Source organism: Mytilus galloprovincialis, chromosome 8, assembly GCF_965363235.1.
Source record: "Mytilus galloprovincialis chromosome 8, xbMytGall1.hap1.1, whole genome shotgun sequence".
NCBI lineage: Eukaryota > Metazoa > Mollusca > Bivalvia > Mytilida > Mytilidae > Mytilus > Mytilus galloprovincialis.
Window position 1 is genome coordinate 86,605,503 of NC_134845.1, and position 19,396 is coordinate 86,624,898.

The 19,396-nt window shown below is 30.8% G+C and overlaps 1 protein-coding gene across 1 annotated transcript; it reads left to right on the top strand.

Moving 5' to 3' along the window:
• Positions 1–357: 357 nt before the first annotated feature.
• LOC143042733 (dolichyl-phosphate beta-glucosyltransferase-like) lies at positions 358–17,475 on the top strand. Its single transcript, XM_076215176.1, has 9 exons — positions 358–434; positions 1,366–1,540; positions 3,897–3,943; positions 5,948–6,016; positions 7,336–7,428; positions 7,938–8,111; positions 10,183–10,334; positions 11,178–11,263; positions 13,306–17,475. The coding sequence occupies exons 1-9, from the start codon at positions 375–377 to the stop codon at positions 13,419–13,421; spliced, it is 972 nt and encodes a 323-aa protein (XP_076071291.1). The 5' UTR covers positions 358–374; the 3' UTR covers positions 13,422–17,475.
• The last annotated feature ends 1,921 nt before the right edge of the window (positions 17,476–19,396 follow it).

Consider the following 19,396-nt stretch of genomic DNA (forward strand, 5'->3'; position numbering starts at 1 on the left):
AAATTTCTAAAAGAATGTTCCTCTCTGGAACCAATATTAAAGACAAACAATCACCAAAACAAGAATGCACAGCCGTAACCCAAATAACTGCAAACTCTTATCTCACAGTATAGAAATGAAACTATGTTATCAAAGATATGAAATAGCATAGATGATACTCTTTTTCACCATCCAGATGAGTAATAAACGTTATTCTAATGATACAATGTAATTAAAAAATAAGGTAAATTATGGTGCGTTTCATTTATTGACTTAAAATTGGTATATTAGTTATAATTTTAAGAAAATATTGGGTACAATCTTGCTAGAGCTACATCTAATAAATTAAACAAACATTATTCAGATCCAGAATTTCACAACAACTTCCGGTGAAAATGGATCTGATGTTGATATTTTCCTTAACATGTGTTGCTATTCTCTTCATTATTTTACTGGTAAACGTCTATTTTTTAATGTCAATTGTGAATACTAAATTTGAATTTAAAGGCCTTTATGGCATAACGGTTCGGTAATGTATTTTAAGGCATTGAAGACTTAAAATTGAATAAATCTGTCCAAGCCGGCAATTTTTTTCTTGTTTGATACCGGCTGTACCAACTCCTTTTAGGCATTTGGTATAGCAACGTATACCGAGAGGGGATTAAACATCCCCAGTAAATGTTAAATATATAGTTTTAAGAAAGAAAAGTCCTGTGATAACCAAGTGTAGTTACTAGTTAAAAACAATCGTTATTGCATCAGAAATTTACACAGGTCTTATTGATTGAGGGTAGGAATTTCCTGTAATTTTAAGCGTCAAACTGTCATTTTTGGCAACCATTAGCTTCAAATTGGTTAAAAAATTGAGACGTGTCAAAATATCTTTTTTTGATTTGTCAGAGATCGGAATAATTTTTTGTTACAAATTTCTTAGGAAAGAATTTAACGTGATTCACTGTCATGTATCAAAATTGATCTTTAATGTCATTTGGCAATATTTTTTACTGCTATTTGTCAAGTAACTCCCATTCCAATCCTTTTGTATAATTTTTTTTTAAAAAGAAAAAAAATGATAAACATTTTTCATGTTTTTATTAAATTAATTCCTGTAATCATCTCACGTTCTTTGCTACATGTATTTAAAAAAAAAACCCATTGCATATATCATATGTATATATACCATACCCGTAGCCAGGAGGGGTTTGGACGAACCCCCCCTCCCCCCATTGAAACCAAATAAGCACTGTTAAAGTCAACGTTCTGTTCAAATTGTGACTGTTATGGTCGAGTTCATGAGCCCAAATAACCCCCCCTTGGAAATTCCTAGCTACGGGCCTGTATACTGAATTAACAGTACTTTAAATTTAAATATTGTACATATTGTAGGGTTTAGTGATGCTACTTGTTACAAGTGAAGCCTACCCAAATCTTGGAAGATTTGACAGTGAAAAAGTTTTTACTGATCCCAAGAAAGATGAAAAAGAAGAATTCCCAAGTATTCATGATCCTCCAAGTGTGGATTTGTCTGTTATTGTACCTGCCTATAATGAACAAGACAGATGTAAGATTAAAACTAAATATCATTTTTTTCAGTAAAATTATCATCATGATCATACAGAAAGTCAAACATTTTGTCGAATGTAAGAAGAACTGTCTTATTATCATGATTATCTACAAAATGTACTTAGTACTAGAAAATGTAACAATAATATTTTTATTATTGTTACATTTTCATGTAACCATAGCCAGTGCCTTATTTTAACTTTAGTCTAGTGCCGGAATGCATGGTTGGGTAAGGAACTCATTAATTACGAATGTAACAATAATTATTGAGGCTACGGTTACATTGCGTTATTGTTACATGAAAAACAGCAATGTGTGCTAGATTTATTAAACTTAAATCTTTTATAGTTTTGTTGCTTATTTTTTTCATATGTACTAAATAATACTTGTAATAATGATAAATAATAATTCATAATGTACTATTCAACAAATGGTGTTTAAATAGTTTTATGTATTAATGGTTTTGATGTTCTTAAATATACTACTTCAGATTAGTAGTGCCAAAGGCGAAAAATATAGTTCAATGGTTTGTTGTTGAAAACTCTGACTGAGAAAAGTGTGCACTTTTAAGTATCTAACTGCATATATACTACAGTCTTGGTGTCACGGAATAGAAGTTCCATCATAATATAAGTTCCAAAAGGAAAATATATTCTGGAATATTATTTCCACAGGAATAAATATTACAGTATATGTTGCTATTGGAATAAATGGTATAGAATATTTGTTCCAACAGGAATAGATATATCATGGCAATGTTCATAATAAAGTTTCCATTGGAACTTTTGTTAGGTGGAACAAATATACATTGACATTATTACTGTCATTATACTTTGAATAAAATTGAGAATGGAAATGGATGAAGAGATTCCTATTACCAATTTTGTTTTGGGTGAAAAATTTTAAACTTGGGATGCGTTTGAAAAAGAAACTGAATCAATATCAAGGCACACATTTCATACAAACGCAGTTCTAAAAAAAAATTTGATACACCAAAAGCAAAGTTTGCTAACTGTGAACTTCTGTATACATGTATCCATGGAGGACGTAATATAAAAAATTAAAGAAATTGTATGTAATACCTGTATGTATTGTAAATATAGAATAAATGTCTTCAACTTTTATTATTTAGTTAGTCCTATCGTACATTGCTGATTTTCATGTAAAAATAAAGCAATGTAACCGTAGCCTCAATAACTATTGTTACATCCGTAATTAATCAGGCCCTTACCCAACCATGCATTCCGGCATTTAGTCTCCAATGTAACAATAATATTTTTATTATTGTTACATTTCCATGTAACCATAGCCAGTGCCTAAAAATAAATTAGCAGACATTTTACCAGGAACAAAGTTTAAACAAGAAAAAAATCATGATTTGTTGTCTTCTGTTTATACATGAGCTCTGATTTGAACTTTAAACACTTTAATATCATATGCATTACATGTATATATTCAAGATTATTTAAAATAAAAGATATTATTAACACAAACTATAAATCTGAAAATTCTCTATGAATTTGACATAAATCATTCAGTATGTAATGTACAACAGTCAGAGCTCAGACATAAACAAGTCGATTTCTGTTTTTGACTTAAAGAAGTCAAAACATGTATTTATTATAAAAATGTGTTTTCAATTTAAGACTTATATAAGTCACAAAATGACAGACTTGTTTAGGTCTATTTATGTTGATGAAAAAACATAACTTGACTTGGTGGCCAAAGTACATCACCTATGACAGCAAAAATCTGTCTGAGAGTTCACAAGGACGTGAGCTATCTATATTTAATTATCTAATTGAACATCCTTACTAAACACAGATGTTTTACCTCATTAAGTGTGGATCCAGGTGGTTGCATTGTAAGGTTAATTAACATGATTCCCCCATTTTTTAGCCTCTCATTCATATTTTTCTTTAGAAGACAAAGCATTGGCTTTCAATGTTGTCATTATTTGATTTAGATGCATGACCTTTTTATAAATATGCGTGGGTCTTGAAGTTAACCAATTTTGGTAACTTATCGACTTGTAGGAGTCTATATTTGCAACTTTACGATTCTGGTCAATCATTTCTTGCTAAACAATATTTGACTTATTGAAGTCGTATTTTGTCTTGCATTAAAGGGAGACAAATCCTTAAACTTACAAATTTAGACCTCTATGAGTCAAAAGCAGATTCAGACTTATTTATGTCTGAGCTCTGACTGTACAATGGCCCATTATGCTGAACCCTTTGTATATACATGCAAAACTATAATGATAGAATTTATCCTATTTTCTTTAAAAATGTTTTTTTTTTAAAACATTGTTAACATTGTTGATGTACCATGTATTTTTCTTTTACTAACAGTACCAATGATGATGGATGAGGCTTTGGATTATTTAGAAAAAAGACAAGTAAGTATATAGTATAAACAATCATCTTATAAAGCTTTTTTGAAAAAAATCTGCATTTTTATTTCTATTAGCAGAGGCCTGTGTAGGCACATATTATGTTATGGACAAGGGGGCCTCTGTGGCCAAGTGGTCTAAATAGGTACTACTGTAATCGCTAGGCAGTCAACACTGAGGTTGTGAGTTCATGGGGCCACGGTGGCCGAGTGGTCTAAGTAGTTACTACTGTAATCGCTAGCCAATCAACACTGAGGTTGTGAGTTCAAACCCAGCTCACAATTGTCAGTTTTCCTATCAAAGGTCTGTGGTTTTCTCAGGCTTCCTATATCAATAAAAACTGGGCACCACTGAAAGCCATGAAAGCGGTGCTTAAAATATGCGTGAAAACACCAAAAATCAATAAAATCAAACACAAGTAACAAAACAACACAACATGATACAAATACAAAGTATAAATATTAATTCAAATAAACTCAGGTTGACAATGAAACAAACACTAAAAGATATCTGAAGGAGGAAGTGGAATATAAGTTATATGGTTCGCTACTGACCCCATACGCATCCATAGAGGGTTAGTAAAATCCATAGGGGGTGAGGCTGGAAGCCGAACCATATAACGAATTTATCACACGCTTGACTTTTTCTGCTGCGTTTTGTTGAAAAATAGATAATGAAACACAACATCATTTATATATGACTGAGTTATTGACCACAGTCATTATGATCAACACTTCTGTTTTAGTAATCTAATTTTGATAGCTGACAATGTGGTATGGGACTTTCAAATTGTTGACGGCCATACAGTGACTATATTTGTTAATTTTTGTGTCATTTGGGTCTATTGTCTCATTGGCAATCATACTCATGATACCACATCTTCCTTTTATAAGTCTTTAAATTCATGCACTTGAAATTGAATCATCTAAAATGAACTTGTCATAAGAATGTAATTTGTATCCTTTTTTTCTTTTTTTTTTTTTTTTTATCATTTATGCCATCTGTTGAATTATTCAATCTGGTTAAATGTTCTTAACCCTTGTCGTGCGGGGGCCGTAATAATACGGCCGTACCCAGACCACCGTTATTTTGGCATCAATGGCGCTCCATACATTTAGAGGTCATCGTAATGCCATTTAATTGGTAGTGTATGCACGTTTCCTCAATCTGACACTATTGATTGTCATGTTTCTCACTTTTAATATTCATTTTGAGCTCAAATACGAACTTCAAAATTTGATATGGGACAAAATTGGGTTTTTTGGAGGGGTGGGTTTACCTTCAAGGTCTGAAACACGGAGTTAAGATGACTGAAACCTTGACAAATACTGTTAACCTAAAGGCACATAACGACTGATCATGTTTATTATCAAAATACGCTGAGGAAACGACTACTTCCAGTTGCAAGTCCAGTTAAAGTTCAAATCGGAAAAATTGGAAATTTTGTGAATTTTGGTGCAAATGACCTTCTTTACACTGATGATCCCAGATCAGTTTCACTCCGACCTAACAATGTTGTGATAAAAGTGTTCACTGGTGCCCACTCTACATGAAAACTACAGATGTATGCATCTATTAGCATCTCTCGGATTTACAGGTTGAGAAAAAGAATGAGAAAACATCAAAATTGACGCTTTTTGCACCTGAAACCAACTTTGGGGCAAATTCCCACCCACCCTTCCCGGCGTCCTCACCCTGACCACCCGACCCCATGAACCCTTATCTTAGATTAATTGCAATCAGTATGCATCAGCATCAGGGTACAGCTTATTTGCATATTTTTGCAAATACTCGAAATTTAGACAATTTCTGAAAACAACTCAGTTAATCATGATAATCATGATAATATTTGGAATTCTCTGCAGTATGGTTTTTACACATTCTTATCAATTATATAAGCAAAGTTCTGATGATTATGTCTTTCTTTTGTAATAAGGCTTAATAAAACCTTTAAATTTTCTTCTTTTAAATGATTTGAAATGTATAAATTTCATTTTATTATATTTTTAGACCGAGTCACCATCATTCACCTATGAAATCATTATTGTTGATGATGGTAGTTCAGATAAAACTTCTGAAGTAAGTATGTAGATGATATTTGATCATTTTTTGAAAGCCACACAGTAACTTCTATGTCATTTGATCTCTGGTGGAGAGTTGTGTCATTGGCAATTAAACCACATATTCTTATAATTTTTTATCAACAATGATCAAAGGTCATAAAGGTTTTTGAAATGTTCTGATATTCAATTTTATATTTGGAAAACATACATTTCTATTTTTTTTTATTTTCTCTACCATGTCTACAAAATGTGTAGTTTAAATTATAAAGTATGAATAGGTCATGTAGGTTGTAGACTTATATTAAACAATGTTTGTATTTTTTATTATCAAAAATTGAATGACTTCAACATGAACAATAGGGTATACAAGTAACATTGAAATATTTTTCATAATAAATGATTTCTTGGTTGTTACTTAAACATGTAATATAGATCAGCACATTTATGACAGTAAAAAATATTTTTAAGAAATTGCATATCTTTTTCCGATAACTTTAGTTTTAGTGTCAAACTAAAGCGTTCAATTAACTTGTCCAAAAAATATCTCCATGTATCTTTCATGTACATGATATTGTACAATCATAAAAATGTTTTGTTTTTTGCTGCAGGGCATAAAAAAAAGTAAAGTTTATGCAATAAAACACTTCCTCTTAGTTTGTGACATTCATCCTTGTACATGTAACACACTTTTTAAAATTTACATATATTCACCATGTTCACAAAAGAATTGTAATTTAATTTTTTATTGCAAATGATTCAAAAGTCTAATAAAAATTGATGATAAAATACCGATGTATATTAATTCAATTTTAGGTCTGTTTATGATTTCTACAGAAGCCCTGTAGAAAATTAAAGAAATACAATTTTTTCTATTATGTTCAATAAAAAGCTGTATGCAATTAAAGATAAAAAAAATTATGGCATAAACAGATAGCTTTAGTAACATTAATACTTGGTTTATTAAGTATTTGTTATTGTTGATCCCATACTTTTTACATTTTATATTTCTAATGAAATATTTACTTGGTTAAGTCCCTCATGTCCCTTTTTCAAGGTTTTTCTAGCACATTAGGTTGTTATGTATGCAGGAATCACTACATTTTAATTGATTTGCATATCATATTATGCATAGATTGATCTGTCTACTATATATATTTATTATAACACAAAAAGGATAAAAAAAATCAGCCCCCCAAAAAAACTCACTTTCAAACAAAAACACAACTTCTGTTGTTTGTAAGTGTAAGAATAAAATGATGAATCTATAGACTGAAGTAATTCTTTCAGAAAATGTAAAATTTTAGTCAGCATGGTAATATTTATTGTATATTGTAGACAGGTTTGAAATATTCCAAGAAGTGTGGTACAGATAAAGTTAGAGTTTTAACGTTAGAGAAAAATAGAGGAAAAGGTGGAGCAATTAGATTGGTTTGTATTACATTATTTTTCAAGTGGCTGAAATAAGATGGAAATTTTCAATTAAGATTTTTGAATCTGCTGTGTTGAATTTCCCAAGCAAAAAAAGGGGATTTTAATTCTACTGTTTGGAGTAATAGATTTAACTGCATTGTACATTGCAAACTGGTATTTATTTTTTATCAAAGGAAAAATAATTTTACTCTCAAAGAAACAAAATTCATTTTGTTAAATACTTAAAATTTCAGATTCTGAGAAAAATAAATCAAATCTAAGAACAAGTACCTATACAGTCTGTGAGCCAAAGCTCTATGTTGAAGGCCAGACTTTGACCTATAATGGTTTACTTTTAAAAATTGTGACTTGGATGGAGAGTTGGCTCATTGGCACTCATACCACATATATATCTATATATTGTGTTTTTTTTTTTTTTTAAACTTCAATAAAACAAGTAACATTTGTATCTGCTATTAAATAATTAGTTGTTTTTTTTTTTTATCCACAATGACTTTTATTTTCAGGGTATGTTTGTAGCCAGAGGAAAATTATTGTTATTTGCTGACGCTGATGGAGCCAGCAAGTTTAGTGATTTTAGAAAGTTAGAAGTAGAAATGAAGAAAATAAATAAAAAACCAGACAATTTAGCTATAGTTTGTGGTTCTAGAGCTCATTTAGAGGAAGATTCTATAGCACAGGTAGGACAAAATTAAAACCATAATGTACTGAAATGTGCAAGACTTTCTTATTTAGCTCACCTGGACCAAAGGGCCAAGTGAACTTTTCTCATCACTTGGCGTCCGTCATTGTCGTCTGTCATCATTAACTTTTACAAAAATCTTCTCTGAAACTACTGGGCCAAATCAAATCAAACTTGACCACAATCATCATTGGAGAATCTAGTTTAAAAAATATGTGGGGTGACCTGGCCAACCAACCAAGATGGCTTTATGGCTAAAAATAGAACATAGGGGGAAAATGTAGGTTTTTGCTCATAACTCTGAAACCAAAGCATTTAGTGCAAATCTGACTGCTCAAATTGTAAATCAAGTCAAGATCTATCTGCCCTAAAATTTTCAGACGAATCAGACAACTGGTTGTTGGATTGCTGCCCCTGAATTGGTAATTTTTATGGAAATTCCACCATTTTTGGTTATTATCTTGAATATTATTATAGATAGAGATAAACTGTAAACAGCAATAATGTTCAGCAAAGTCAGATCTACAAATAAGTCAACATGATCAAAATTGTCAATTGACCCCTTAAGGAATTATTGCCCTTTATAGTAAATTTTTAACAATTTTCATAAAGGAGTAGGTAAGGACTGATTGTGGCCTCAAATTTCAGGTTCATCTGACGAAAGATTTTGACCACTTTTTAAACACTCAAGTGTCTATTTCATTTGATTCAATTAGTTTATATGAAAGATTTTAACTGATTTAGTCATTAAAACAAACTGATTTAAGCTCAAATATGAAAAATCTACCAAATATGCAGAAAAATGTCACTTTTCAGAAGGTTTTTGTAAAAATTGAAAGTGGCCGCATCCTTCTCCATCCACAATCTTTATATATGTTATGTATTATCATCAAATACAACTTACATTTCAATATTAAGAATGTGGCCACTTTCGTTTTACACGGAAACCGTCCAAAATTTAACTAAAATGCTAGAATTGTGGAGATTTCAGTAATTTAGCATGACTTTATGGTGCTACTACCCGATAAATGTGCATTGTAATGTCAAAAAACAGCCCATATTTATGTAGCAGAACCATTCTACTATCCAATAAATAACTAAAAGTTAACATTTTAACAATTTTGTAAAACAGCTATATTTTGGGGCCAAAAAGGGGTATTACTGGACCTACTCCTTTTGTAAATTTTTACAAATATTTTCCTCTGCTACTATTGGGCCAAGTTCATTATAGATAGAGATAATTGTAAGTAGCAAGAACGTTCAGTAAAGTAAAAACATCACCATCCCCAAAACACAATTTTGTCATGAATCCATCTGTGTCCTTTGTTTAATATGCACAAAGACCAAGGTGAGCGACACTGTCTCTTTAGAGCCTCTAGTTTTTAAACCTTCATGAAAGTTGATTTTACTTCAACAGAAGTAATGTAGGCCACTATCTTGCCAGCGAAATGACGATTTAAGTCGCAAAGGAATTTAAAATCTCTAAAACTTGCAGGCAGTCTGACTTCATGGCTAAGTCAAATCAGTATAAGGGAGACAACTTGAATTTTACAAGTCTCACAGGTAAACAAAACCAAACAAAAATGGTGACAGACAAGAAAATTCAAAATTTTCGAAAGGCCCAGGACTAATACTGTCAACGTTTAAACGAAATAAAAACAACAGCAACTTGGAACATTTATGGGTGTAACATTTATGAAACTTAATTTAAATGGTGAGATAGTATCTGATGCAGAAAGTAATTTTTGTTTTAAAATTTTCTAAATTTTGCAAATAAATGATTATTTTGCAGTCAGCACCTCAAGAGATTAAATTAAATAGTTTTAAAAGACAAAAAAAGTTCAGCAACAACAATATATAAATAGAACCAAATTTCATTCAAGCCTTTTTTTAACCTTAGTAATATAGTTTATAAGACATGATTGTGGAGAAGACATATCCATTTGTCTGTTATTTGACTAGGTTGCCATATCATTGTTGTACAACTACATCTCTTTTTTTCCATTTGTTCAGTTATTCAAACTAGATTTTTTTGTATTTTAATAAAGTCTCTTTGTATTTTCTTTCAGAGATCATTTTTCCGTACTGTATTAATGAAAGGCTTCCATTTTGTTGTGTGGTTTCTATGTGTTAGAGGTGTTAAAGACACACAATGTGGATTTAAATTATTGACTAGAGAGGCAGCCATTTTATTATTTTCAAATTTACATGTAGAAAGATGGTAGGTATCTAAGAACTTGTGCAATGATACAGTTGAAAAATATATCAAGTAATGGCAACTAAAATTACACATTTTGATGGATATTATATAAAATTCATTTTGTAATCTTGCGACCATACGTTTGAATTGTTTTACATTGTCATTTCGGGGCTTTATATAGCTGACTATGCGGTATGGGCTTTGCTCATTGTTGAAGGCCGTACGGTGACCTATAGTTGTTAATTTCAGTGTCATTTTGGTCTCTTGTGGAGAGTTGTCTCATTAGCATTCATACCCCATCTTTTTTTTTTCTTTTGCAAGGTATTTTCCAGAAAAAAAACCCATTATAAAGTAGAGGGGAGGTGGTGAAGGTTTTTTTGTTATGTCCACCACCTATGTCATTGCATTTTACTTAGCACACATTATCACACAGTTTTAACTCTGTGACCTGCAGCTGCCCCCACCCATACAATAATAAATTTGAGTGCCGTCCAACCCCCATATGTTTTTTTTTCTAGCTAAAAAAGCCTTCAGGACAATAACATATAAACATAATCATGATAATTATGAATCATTTTCTGTTTGAGACGAGCATTCTGAGCCAATGCATTCCTACGGAAGCTTTTTCTTCCTTGAAAATTTAATTTGTGGTTCAACTCCACGAAAACTGCTAAACCATAAATAAAAAGAAATTACAGTGATGATTCAATATTAACAAGGTGATTAAGAGATAAACAGGGGCTGAGCTATAGAATAATGGTATATTTCTTGCTTCCAACTTTCTTTTTAAGAGGAAAAGCAAATGTTTGATAAAAATAAATGAGATTCTATATTCTGTATAATACGTTATTATTTGTTTTTCAGGGCATTTGATGTAGATATGTTATATTTAGCACAATATTTTAGTGTTCCAATAGCTGAAGTAGCAATAGTGTGGCAAGAAATAGAAGGTAAATTATAACTTATACATGATAATTAGTACCAATAGCTGAAGTAGCAATAGTGTGGCAAGAAATAGAAGGTAAATTATAACTTATACATGATAATTAGTACCAATAGCTGAAGTAGCAATAGTGTGGCAAGAAATAGAAGGTAAATTATAACTTATACATGATAATTAGTACCAATAGCTGAAGTAGCAATAGTGTGGCAAGAAATGGAAGGTAAATTATAACTTGTACATGATAGTTAGTACCAATAGCTGAAGTAGCAATAGTGTGGCAGGAAATAGAAGGTAAATTATAACTTGTACATGATAATTAGTACCAATAGCTGAAGTAGCAATAGTGTGGCAAGAAATGGAAGGTAAATTATAACTTGTACATGATAATTAGATTGTATGGTAAATTATAACTTGTACATGATAATTAGATTGTATGCTTAAACATTAAACTGCAATCTTTATGCAGAATTTTTCATTGGCTAAAATTTTACTGTCAAATCCACAATTCTCATGTGGTGATCTGCCATGTTGAATTGCTCTAATATACAAAGTTTCGACTAATGTGTACACTAAATAAGCAATAATAAAACAACACTTCCTCAAGAATGGTGTTTTTATGAGATATTATACAAATCTGATGCCTCGTTCACAAGTACGTTTAATTCGAATTGAATTCGAATCGAATGCGAGTCGAATTTGCTAGTCACGTTAACACACTCTTCTTTTTTAATTTGAATTGATTCGAATTGGCTAATTTGAATTATCTTATTTACATTAGAAATACGCTTTTGTCAATACGAATTTAAAGTTAACATCGTTTGGACAGTAAAACGAATTTGACGCGCGTTGTAATTTGAATTAGAATTGACGTTAGAACGTAAAACGTTTTGAATGCGAATTAAACTAATTTCAATTAGTTAATGCGAATAGAATTCAAATTATGTGTGAACTCAGCATGAAATGTGCAAGTTACAAAAGTAAAATAACAAAAATAACGAACTCTGATGAAAATTCAAAACAGAAACTCCCTAATTATTAAATGGCAAAATTAAAAGCTCAAACACATCAAAGAATTTGTAACAACTGTCATATTCTTGACTTGGTTCAGGCATTATTGTTGGTGAACAAAATAACCTTTGATTTGGTTTTCATGGACATGAATTACATTTGTATCCAGATTTATTTCTAAGCAGTTCTTTCATTAACTTGGTTTGTCATTTAAACATAATAAGGCCCTGATAAACAACAAAAGAGATGGAAAACGAAGCGTCGTCTGATGCTTGTATAAAGAAGACATATAATCGTCCCTTCTACTGAGGCTCGGTCACATCCAAGCTGTGTTAAGTACTACAAAAGTGGAATCCTTCGTATAATATAACACAAAACTATGCTAATTCATACTATCTTCTTATAATGAAAATATACCAATTGCAAAATACTTGAAAAAACACACCAAAAAGAACATAATTTATAGTTATTTTCATTCTGTTGAAGGTTAATTGTCACATGTTTAACTGTGGACAGAAGTTTACCATTCTCACTTAAAATCCTACCCAAGGCATTATTATACTGATTTTCCCATGAATTTAAAACATATAATGAGTATGAATAAAAATATACACCAAGAGAAGTGTGAGATTGGGGAAATTAAGATTTCAAAATGCTTGTATGTAGACATTGGCTAAACCAAAAATAAAATATTTATGAAAATACAATTTTTCATCAATCCATGGAAATTAGTACCTATGAAAATTGTTTAATCCACAGTCCAATATTTTTTACCGTTTAATTTGGCTCGTTTATTTTTCATAAAATTTTGTCAAATTATTTATTGTGACCCTTTAACAAAAATACAAAAAAATCAAAAATTTTGAACCAACCATTTTGTCAGAAAAATTACACTGGTTATATAGCAATTTGACAAACACCAATTTTGATCTTTGAGAAGCTTAATATTCATTTTACAACACAACATAATTAAAACGTTTAGCTGACTTATCTCCCTGTAGTGTTAGGTACCACCTTAAGTAAGAATGTTTTATTTTCCAGGTTCTAAGATGATTCCTGTATGGAGTTGGTTGCAGATGGGAAGAGATCTGATATTAATAAGACTAAGATATTTGATAGGAGCATGGAAAATAAGGTCTGATGTGAAATCTTTATAGGACATTTTGTTATTAGGCCAAATAAAAATATATGTGTGGTTTCAGTTACCCTACATACCCTACTTTTAAGTCTTAATAATAGCATACCCTAAAGATTTTTTGTCATTTTTCATTATTAAGAACTGTTAAAGTCAAGAGTGTTGCTCTGAAAGGATGGATGTTTAAAAAAAATTTAAATTAAAAAAATTCTCTACCTACCATGCTTACTTTGCCCTAGATGTTACCATGGTAACTGGAACCACACATACTATTTCGTTTGACCTTAGTTGTTAAAATGAATAAAATGGTTTGATTTATAGTTAATTTATATGATTTATATATTTTTGTTATCTCCTTTTTTAGTTTAATACAATCATGTTTTGTAAATCTTGATAGTGTTAGCTTCAATCCTTGGCATTGACATCCCTTTCAATATTTAATATGAATATATGAAAAACCATTAATTTTGTAACTTTTTATCTTTTATATGACTGACTATCAGTAATGCAACATGCAACAAAATGAATTCTACATGTACTGTAAATTCAGAAATTATACAGTTGAAGAGATATTTATTATTGGGGAAAATGTGACAGGGTTATAATCGCAATAATTTAAGGATGTTTCAGTCTAAAATGGCAAAATCTCAACAATAAATGCACACAATAATTTTTGAATTAACAGTAGTTTAGTTGTTTATTTCATAAATAAACAGCCCTAGTTGACCTGGGGTCATTCGAGGGAAAACATATTATTGGACATTGTGAAGTGAAGATCTTCACTTTTGGGCATCTAATTTTTCTGGGAAAAAGAACCAATTGGAAGATCACATATTGATATACTTGAGGAACTTTCATTTTTAGCCCATATTTCTTTTAATGCAATAGTTTGATGAGTTAAATTGTGAGCTTTGAAAAATAAGAGACGTTATATTAATAGGTTAAATACATTTTGTACCTCATCTATAGAGACAATTAATAGTGTATATTTAAATAGTTTTATACATGCATTAATTAATTTTTTGTACTATTAAACAATAAAGTAGCAAATATATCTTTTATAGATAACTAATCTTTTTCTGTCTCTATTTTCAACATTAATGAAAAAAGAAGTTTGTATAGTCACAAACTGATGTTTTTTTTTTATAGCTCACCTGACCTAAAAGACCAAGTTAGCTTTTCTCATCACTTGGCGGCCATCGTCGTCTTTGTCATCTGTCGTTCGTTGTCGTTAACTTTTACAAAAATCTTCTCCTCTGAAACTACTGGGCCAAATTTAACCATACTTGGCCACAATCATCATTGAGGTATTTAGTTCAAAAAATGTGTGGGGTGACCCGGCCAACCAACCAAGATGGCAGCTATGGCTAAAAATAGAACATAGGGGTAAAATGTAGATTTTGGCTTATAACTCTGACACCGAAGCATTTAGAGCAAATATGACGGGGTTAAATTGTTTATCAAGTCAAGATCTATCTGACCTGATATTTTCAGACAAATCGGACAACCAGTTGTTGGGTTGCTGCCCCTGAATTGGCAATTTTGAGGAAATTTTGCTGTTTTCAGTTATTATCTTGAATATTATTATATATAGAGATTAACTGTAAACAGCAATAATGTTCAGTAAAGTAAGATTTACAAATGAGTCACCATGACCGAAATGGTCAGTTGACCCCTTAAGGAGTTATTGCCCTTTACAGTAAATTTTTAACAATTTTCATTAATTTTTAACAAAATATTTTCCACTGTAACTAATTGGCCAAGTTCATTATAGAAGGAGATAATTGTAAGTAGCAAGAATGTTCAGTAAAGTAAGATTTACAAACACATAACCATCACCAAAAAACAATTTTGTCATTAATTCATAGATCTGTGTATTTTGTTTAATATCCACATATACCAAGGTGAGCGTCACAGGCTCTTGAGAGCCTCTAGTTTATTTGGCCTTTACAAAAACGAATACTTTTCATGAGAGACAATAGAAAAATGATAGTTGTTCTGCATTTGCAAAGCTGTTTAAAGTTAGTTGGATGATAAAATTTGTTACTTACAACTTTCATCTAGTCATATTTTTGAATTATAAACGTACAAAGGTAGTTAGGTGCATTTATGTGATAGGAGAAAGATAATCATTTAAGGATGTTAGCTTGTCATGTTTTGGATTTTATGTCAGATTTTCAGAATCCTCTGTTTTTATCCATTTGAATGCCATAAAAAAAAATTGCCCATTGAACCCCATTTTTCTTTTTATAAATTATTTACATGTATAATTATAAGCCATCTGTAAAAGTCTTATAAAATACTTGTTATTTTTTAACAATTTTTGAGCACTTAAACTTGTCAATGATAAAGCTATGAAAAATCAAGAGAGAACATTTTCCTGCCAAAATTTCAATGGCTAATATTTCGAAAACAAGCACATTGACCTATATTTTTTTTTACTCTTTTGTTTCCTTTAATAATCCCCTATCCATATGTACTAGTGTTATGAAAAGCTTGTTATTCTGAAACTGAGTAGCGAACCTCCTTAAACAATTTTATAAAAACACAATTATATAACTATCACTTTACAAAGAGACATATATATAAAAGTTGCTTTTGCGATTTTTTTTTGTAATTCTTAGAGTCAAACTAGATGTTAACAGAAATCCAAAAGAAAAGATATTAATATTAACATTATTGAATTTTGTACTAATTTCTAAAGTTAGAATATCCTTTTATAAATTCTTTTATTTTTTTTAAAGAATTATCTTTGGGTGATATATATAATTTCAATATTATATTTAGTCAATCAAAGGCATATTTTTATGGGTTATGTATATTGGTTCACAAATTGGAATTATTCCACAAATGTCTTGATTAGTTGTATGTATATCAGTATAATTATGGCAAAGTATCCAAACATTGTTATTTTAACGTTTATTTTCCTATTGATAATTGCTTCTGATTGTATTTGACATGTTTGATGTGAGTGAATTCTATAATTCTATAAATTAGTGTATTTCTTCTTGTGTACATTCATTACACATTATATTACAAAAGGCATAGGCGGATCCAAGGGGGGGGGGGGGCAGGGCCCCCCTTTCGAGGGAAAAATTTGTTGATTATATAGGGAATCATTGAAGCATGACTGGAGCGGGCCCCCCTTAGGTCAGTCAGTGGGCCCCCCCTTAGGAAAAGTTCTGGATCCGCCACTGAAAGGGTGTGTGTGTTTTGCATATTATACATGTAGGTATACATGCATATCACATACAGTGTAAAATATTAAAAACTTATTAGTTAATAATTGAATTTTGGATGTAACACATCTCTTGATTGGCTGACAGTGTTTTGTCTATCAGTTTATAGATATAATTTTGTCTTGTGACCATGACATTATCAATGTTTTTTCATGATTTACACCAGCTTTAAATGGAATTTTGAATTAAATTATAAGAAATGACTGTAATATTTTTTCTGTCTATTCAAAATAACATCAAAAACCTGGTGCTACACAGGTTATTCAGTGTGCACCACATTTTTTTATGTTAATTCTTCATAGACAGAAAATATTACAGTCATCCTTTAATTAAAAAGGAATATCAAATGCAGAGAACGAGAACTTATAAAGCAAAAATCAAAAGAAATTTGCTCAATTAATCATGTTATTACTATTTTTATTAAATTTTGCTTTGATGTTTTTGTGTTTTTATTTCAACATCGAGAATGATTTTTTTCTTCATATTATCAAAGGTCTTACAATTTGGGGGAAGTTTCTTGGCTACATCTTATCTGAGGGCTATCACCCTTTAATTTGATAGTGGCCTAGAAATTCCCCATTGTTTTCAAAACCCTAGACATGATAGATATTCTAAAATTCTTTTCAATATCTTTCTTCCTGTTTCTATATTTTCTCAAACTTCTTAATATTCACAGAACAGCTTTGATCTTCCATTTTTTAATCAGAAATAAAAAAGTTATGCATTTTGATGGTAAGATATTTTGTGACAAGAGTCACAGTATATGATGAGATGTTGTTGTTACTTGATGGAGATATTTGAATGAAAATGATATGTACAATAAATAATTACTTTCTATGATTTTAGTTTTTTATATGCCCTTTATTACTCAATTTATTTCACTTGACTGGGCAGAGTTTAACCGTTTCTCTCATAATAAACCAGTTCATCTATAGATAGGTGTTTTAGAATAAACTCATCAATGAAGTGTCCAGTCATTCTTTTGTAAATTCCTTTGACGGCACTGATAGGTGATAAGAAATCAGTTATAATTATAACGTTAATCATCCTTATCATACACATCTTCAAATAGACTGTCCTAATGCAAATTAAAACGTAAGCTCTGCCCGATCAGTTGAAATAACATTGGTAATAGATGAGTATCATACAAACTGACATTTCAAAGCAATAGGCCAAAAATGTATTACAATACAAACAAAATTATTGCTGATTCATTCATTTTCATGGAAACCAATGTTTGTGTAATGACAAAAAATTTTAATTTTTTATGAATACAATATTTTTGATATTGTGGTTTTGTTGAATTCTGCTTACAAGCCTATTGAAAATTTTATACTTAATCGAACACTTTGTGGTTGACTTCTAGCCGGGAAATGCATGAACATTTGTATCCAAAGATTAATAATGAATCCACGGTATTTGCTTGTTGCAGAAAAAAGAAAAATCACAAAAATATTGAACTCCGATGATGCTTCAAAGTGGAAAGTCCCTTATCAAATATATATAATGGCAAAATAAAAAGCTCAAACACATCAAACGAATGGACAACAACTGTCATATTCATGACCTGATATAGGCCACACTAATCAGTGTTCTTACCTTCGGCATATGAATTGGAAATGTCATTTCAATGTTGAAAAATAATGTTGCTCCAGTAGGGTTCTCCAGTTAAACTACAAGGTCACATTTGAAATTGCCTATGGTCACCAGGTCTTTTTTTTTACCAAATAAAACATTTAAATAACACGTTTTTTTGCATTTTAAAAGTCACAGGTCTTCATAAATGAGAAGTCCAGTTGAAAGATTGCATTCCAACTTCCCATTGTTGCTTGTCGGATATGACCTTGATGGAGCCACCAATAATGTGAATATAAAATAATGTTGCAACATGGTAACCTTGAGTTTATTTACAACCACTGGGTCGATGCCACTGCTGGTGGAGTTTTAATACCCAGAGTGTATCAACAGCCCAGTAGTCAGCACTTCTGTGCTGACATGAATTATCATTGATATGGTCATATTTATAAATTAACTGTTTACAAAAATTCAGAATTTTTAAAATTCTAAGGCTTTTCTATCTCTGGAATAGATTACCGTAGCTGTATTTGGCACAACTTTTAGGAATTTTGGTACATTCTCTTTAACTTTATACTTTATTTGGCCTTTTTAACTTTTTTTTTATTTGAGCGTCACGGATGAGTCTTTTGTAGACGAAATGGGTGTCTGAGGTAAATACAAAATTTTATCCTGGTATCTATGATGAGTATTTGTATCCAGAAACCTTATGTTACAAAGTTTATGTCTGTTATATGATTATTGTGCTTGACTCCGTTTTCATGGATCAGCGACTGACTGCTTGAAAAAACAAATATACAGTTTTGTTTTGTCTTGTGAATTTCTCACTTATTATAAGTTAGGATAATTAGATTTGGTTTACGGTATCAATGTTTACATATAAGTCAGACGGAGTTCACATGACCTTAATCAAATGGATAAGTAAGCAAGGCTAAAGTTATTTAATAAGAACCGTTTCTCACCTATTTTATGCAGTAGTTCAACTATATGTGGTGTATGAAATGGTTGTATAGGGTACATGACAGTCTTGCAGGTCTCATCTGACCTTGACCTATTTTTTATGGTTCATTTGTCAGTTTTATATTTTGTTCTGTTTTCATGCAAACGTCATTCCAATGGGTACTAATTGTGCACCCTACTAGCCGATTTGTTTTTGTACTCGTATGAAGCAGAATTCATTCAA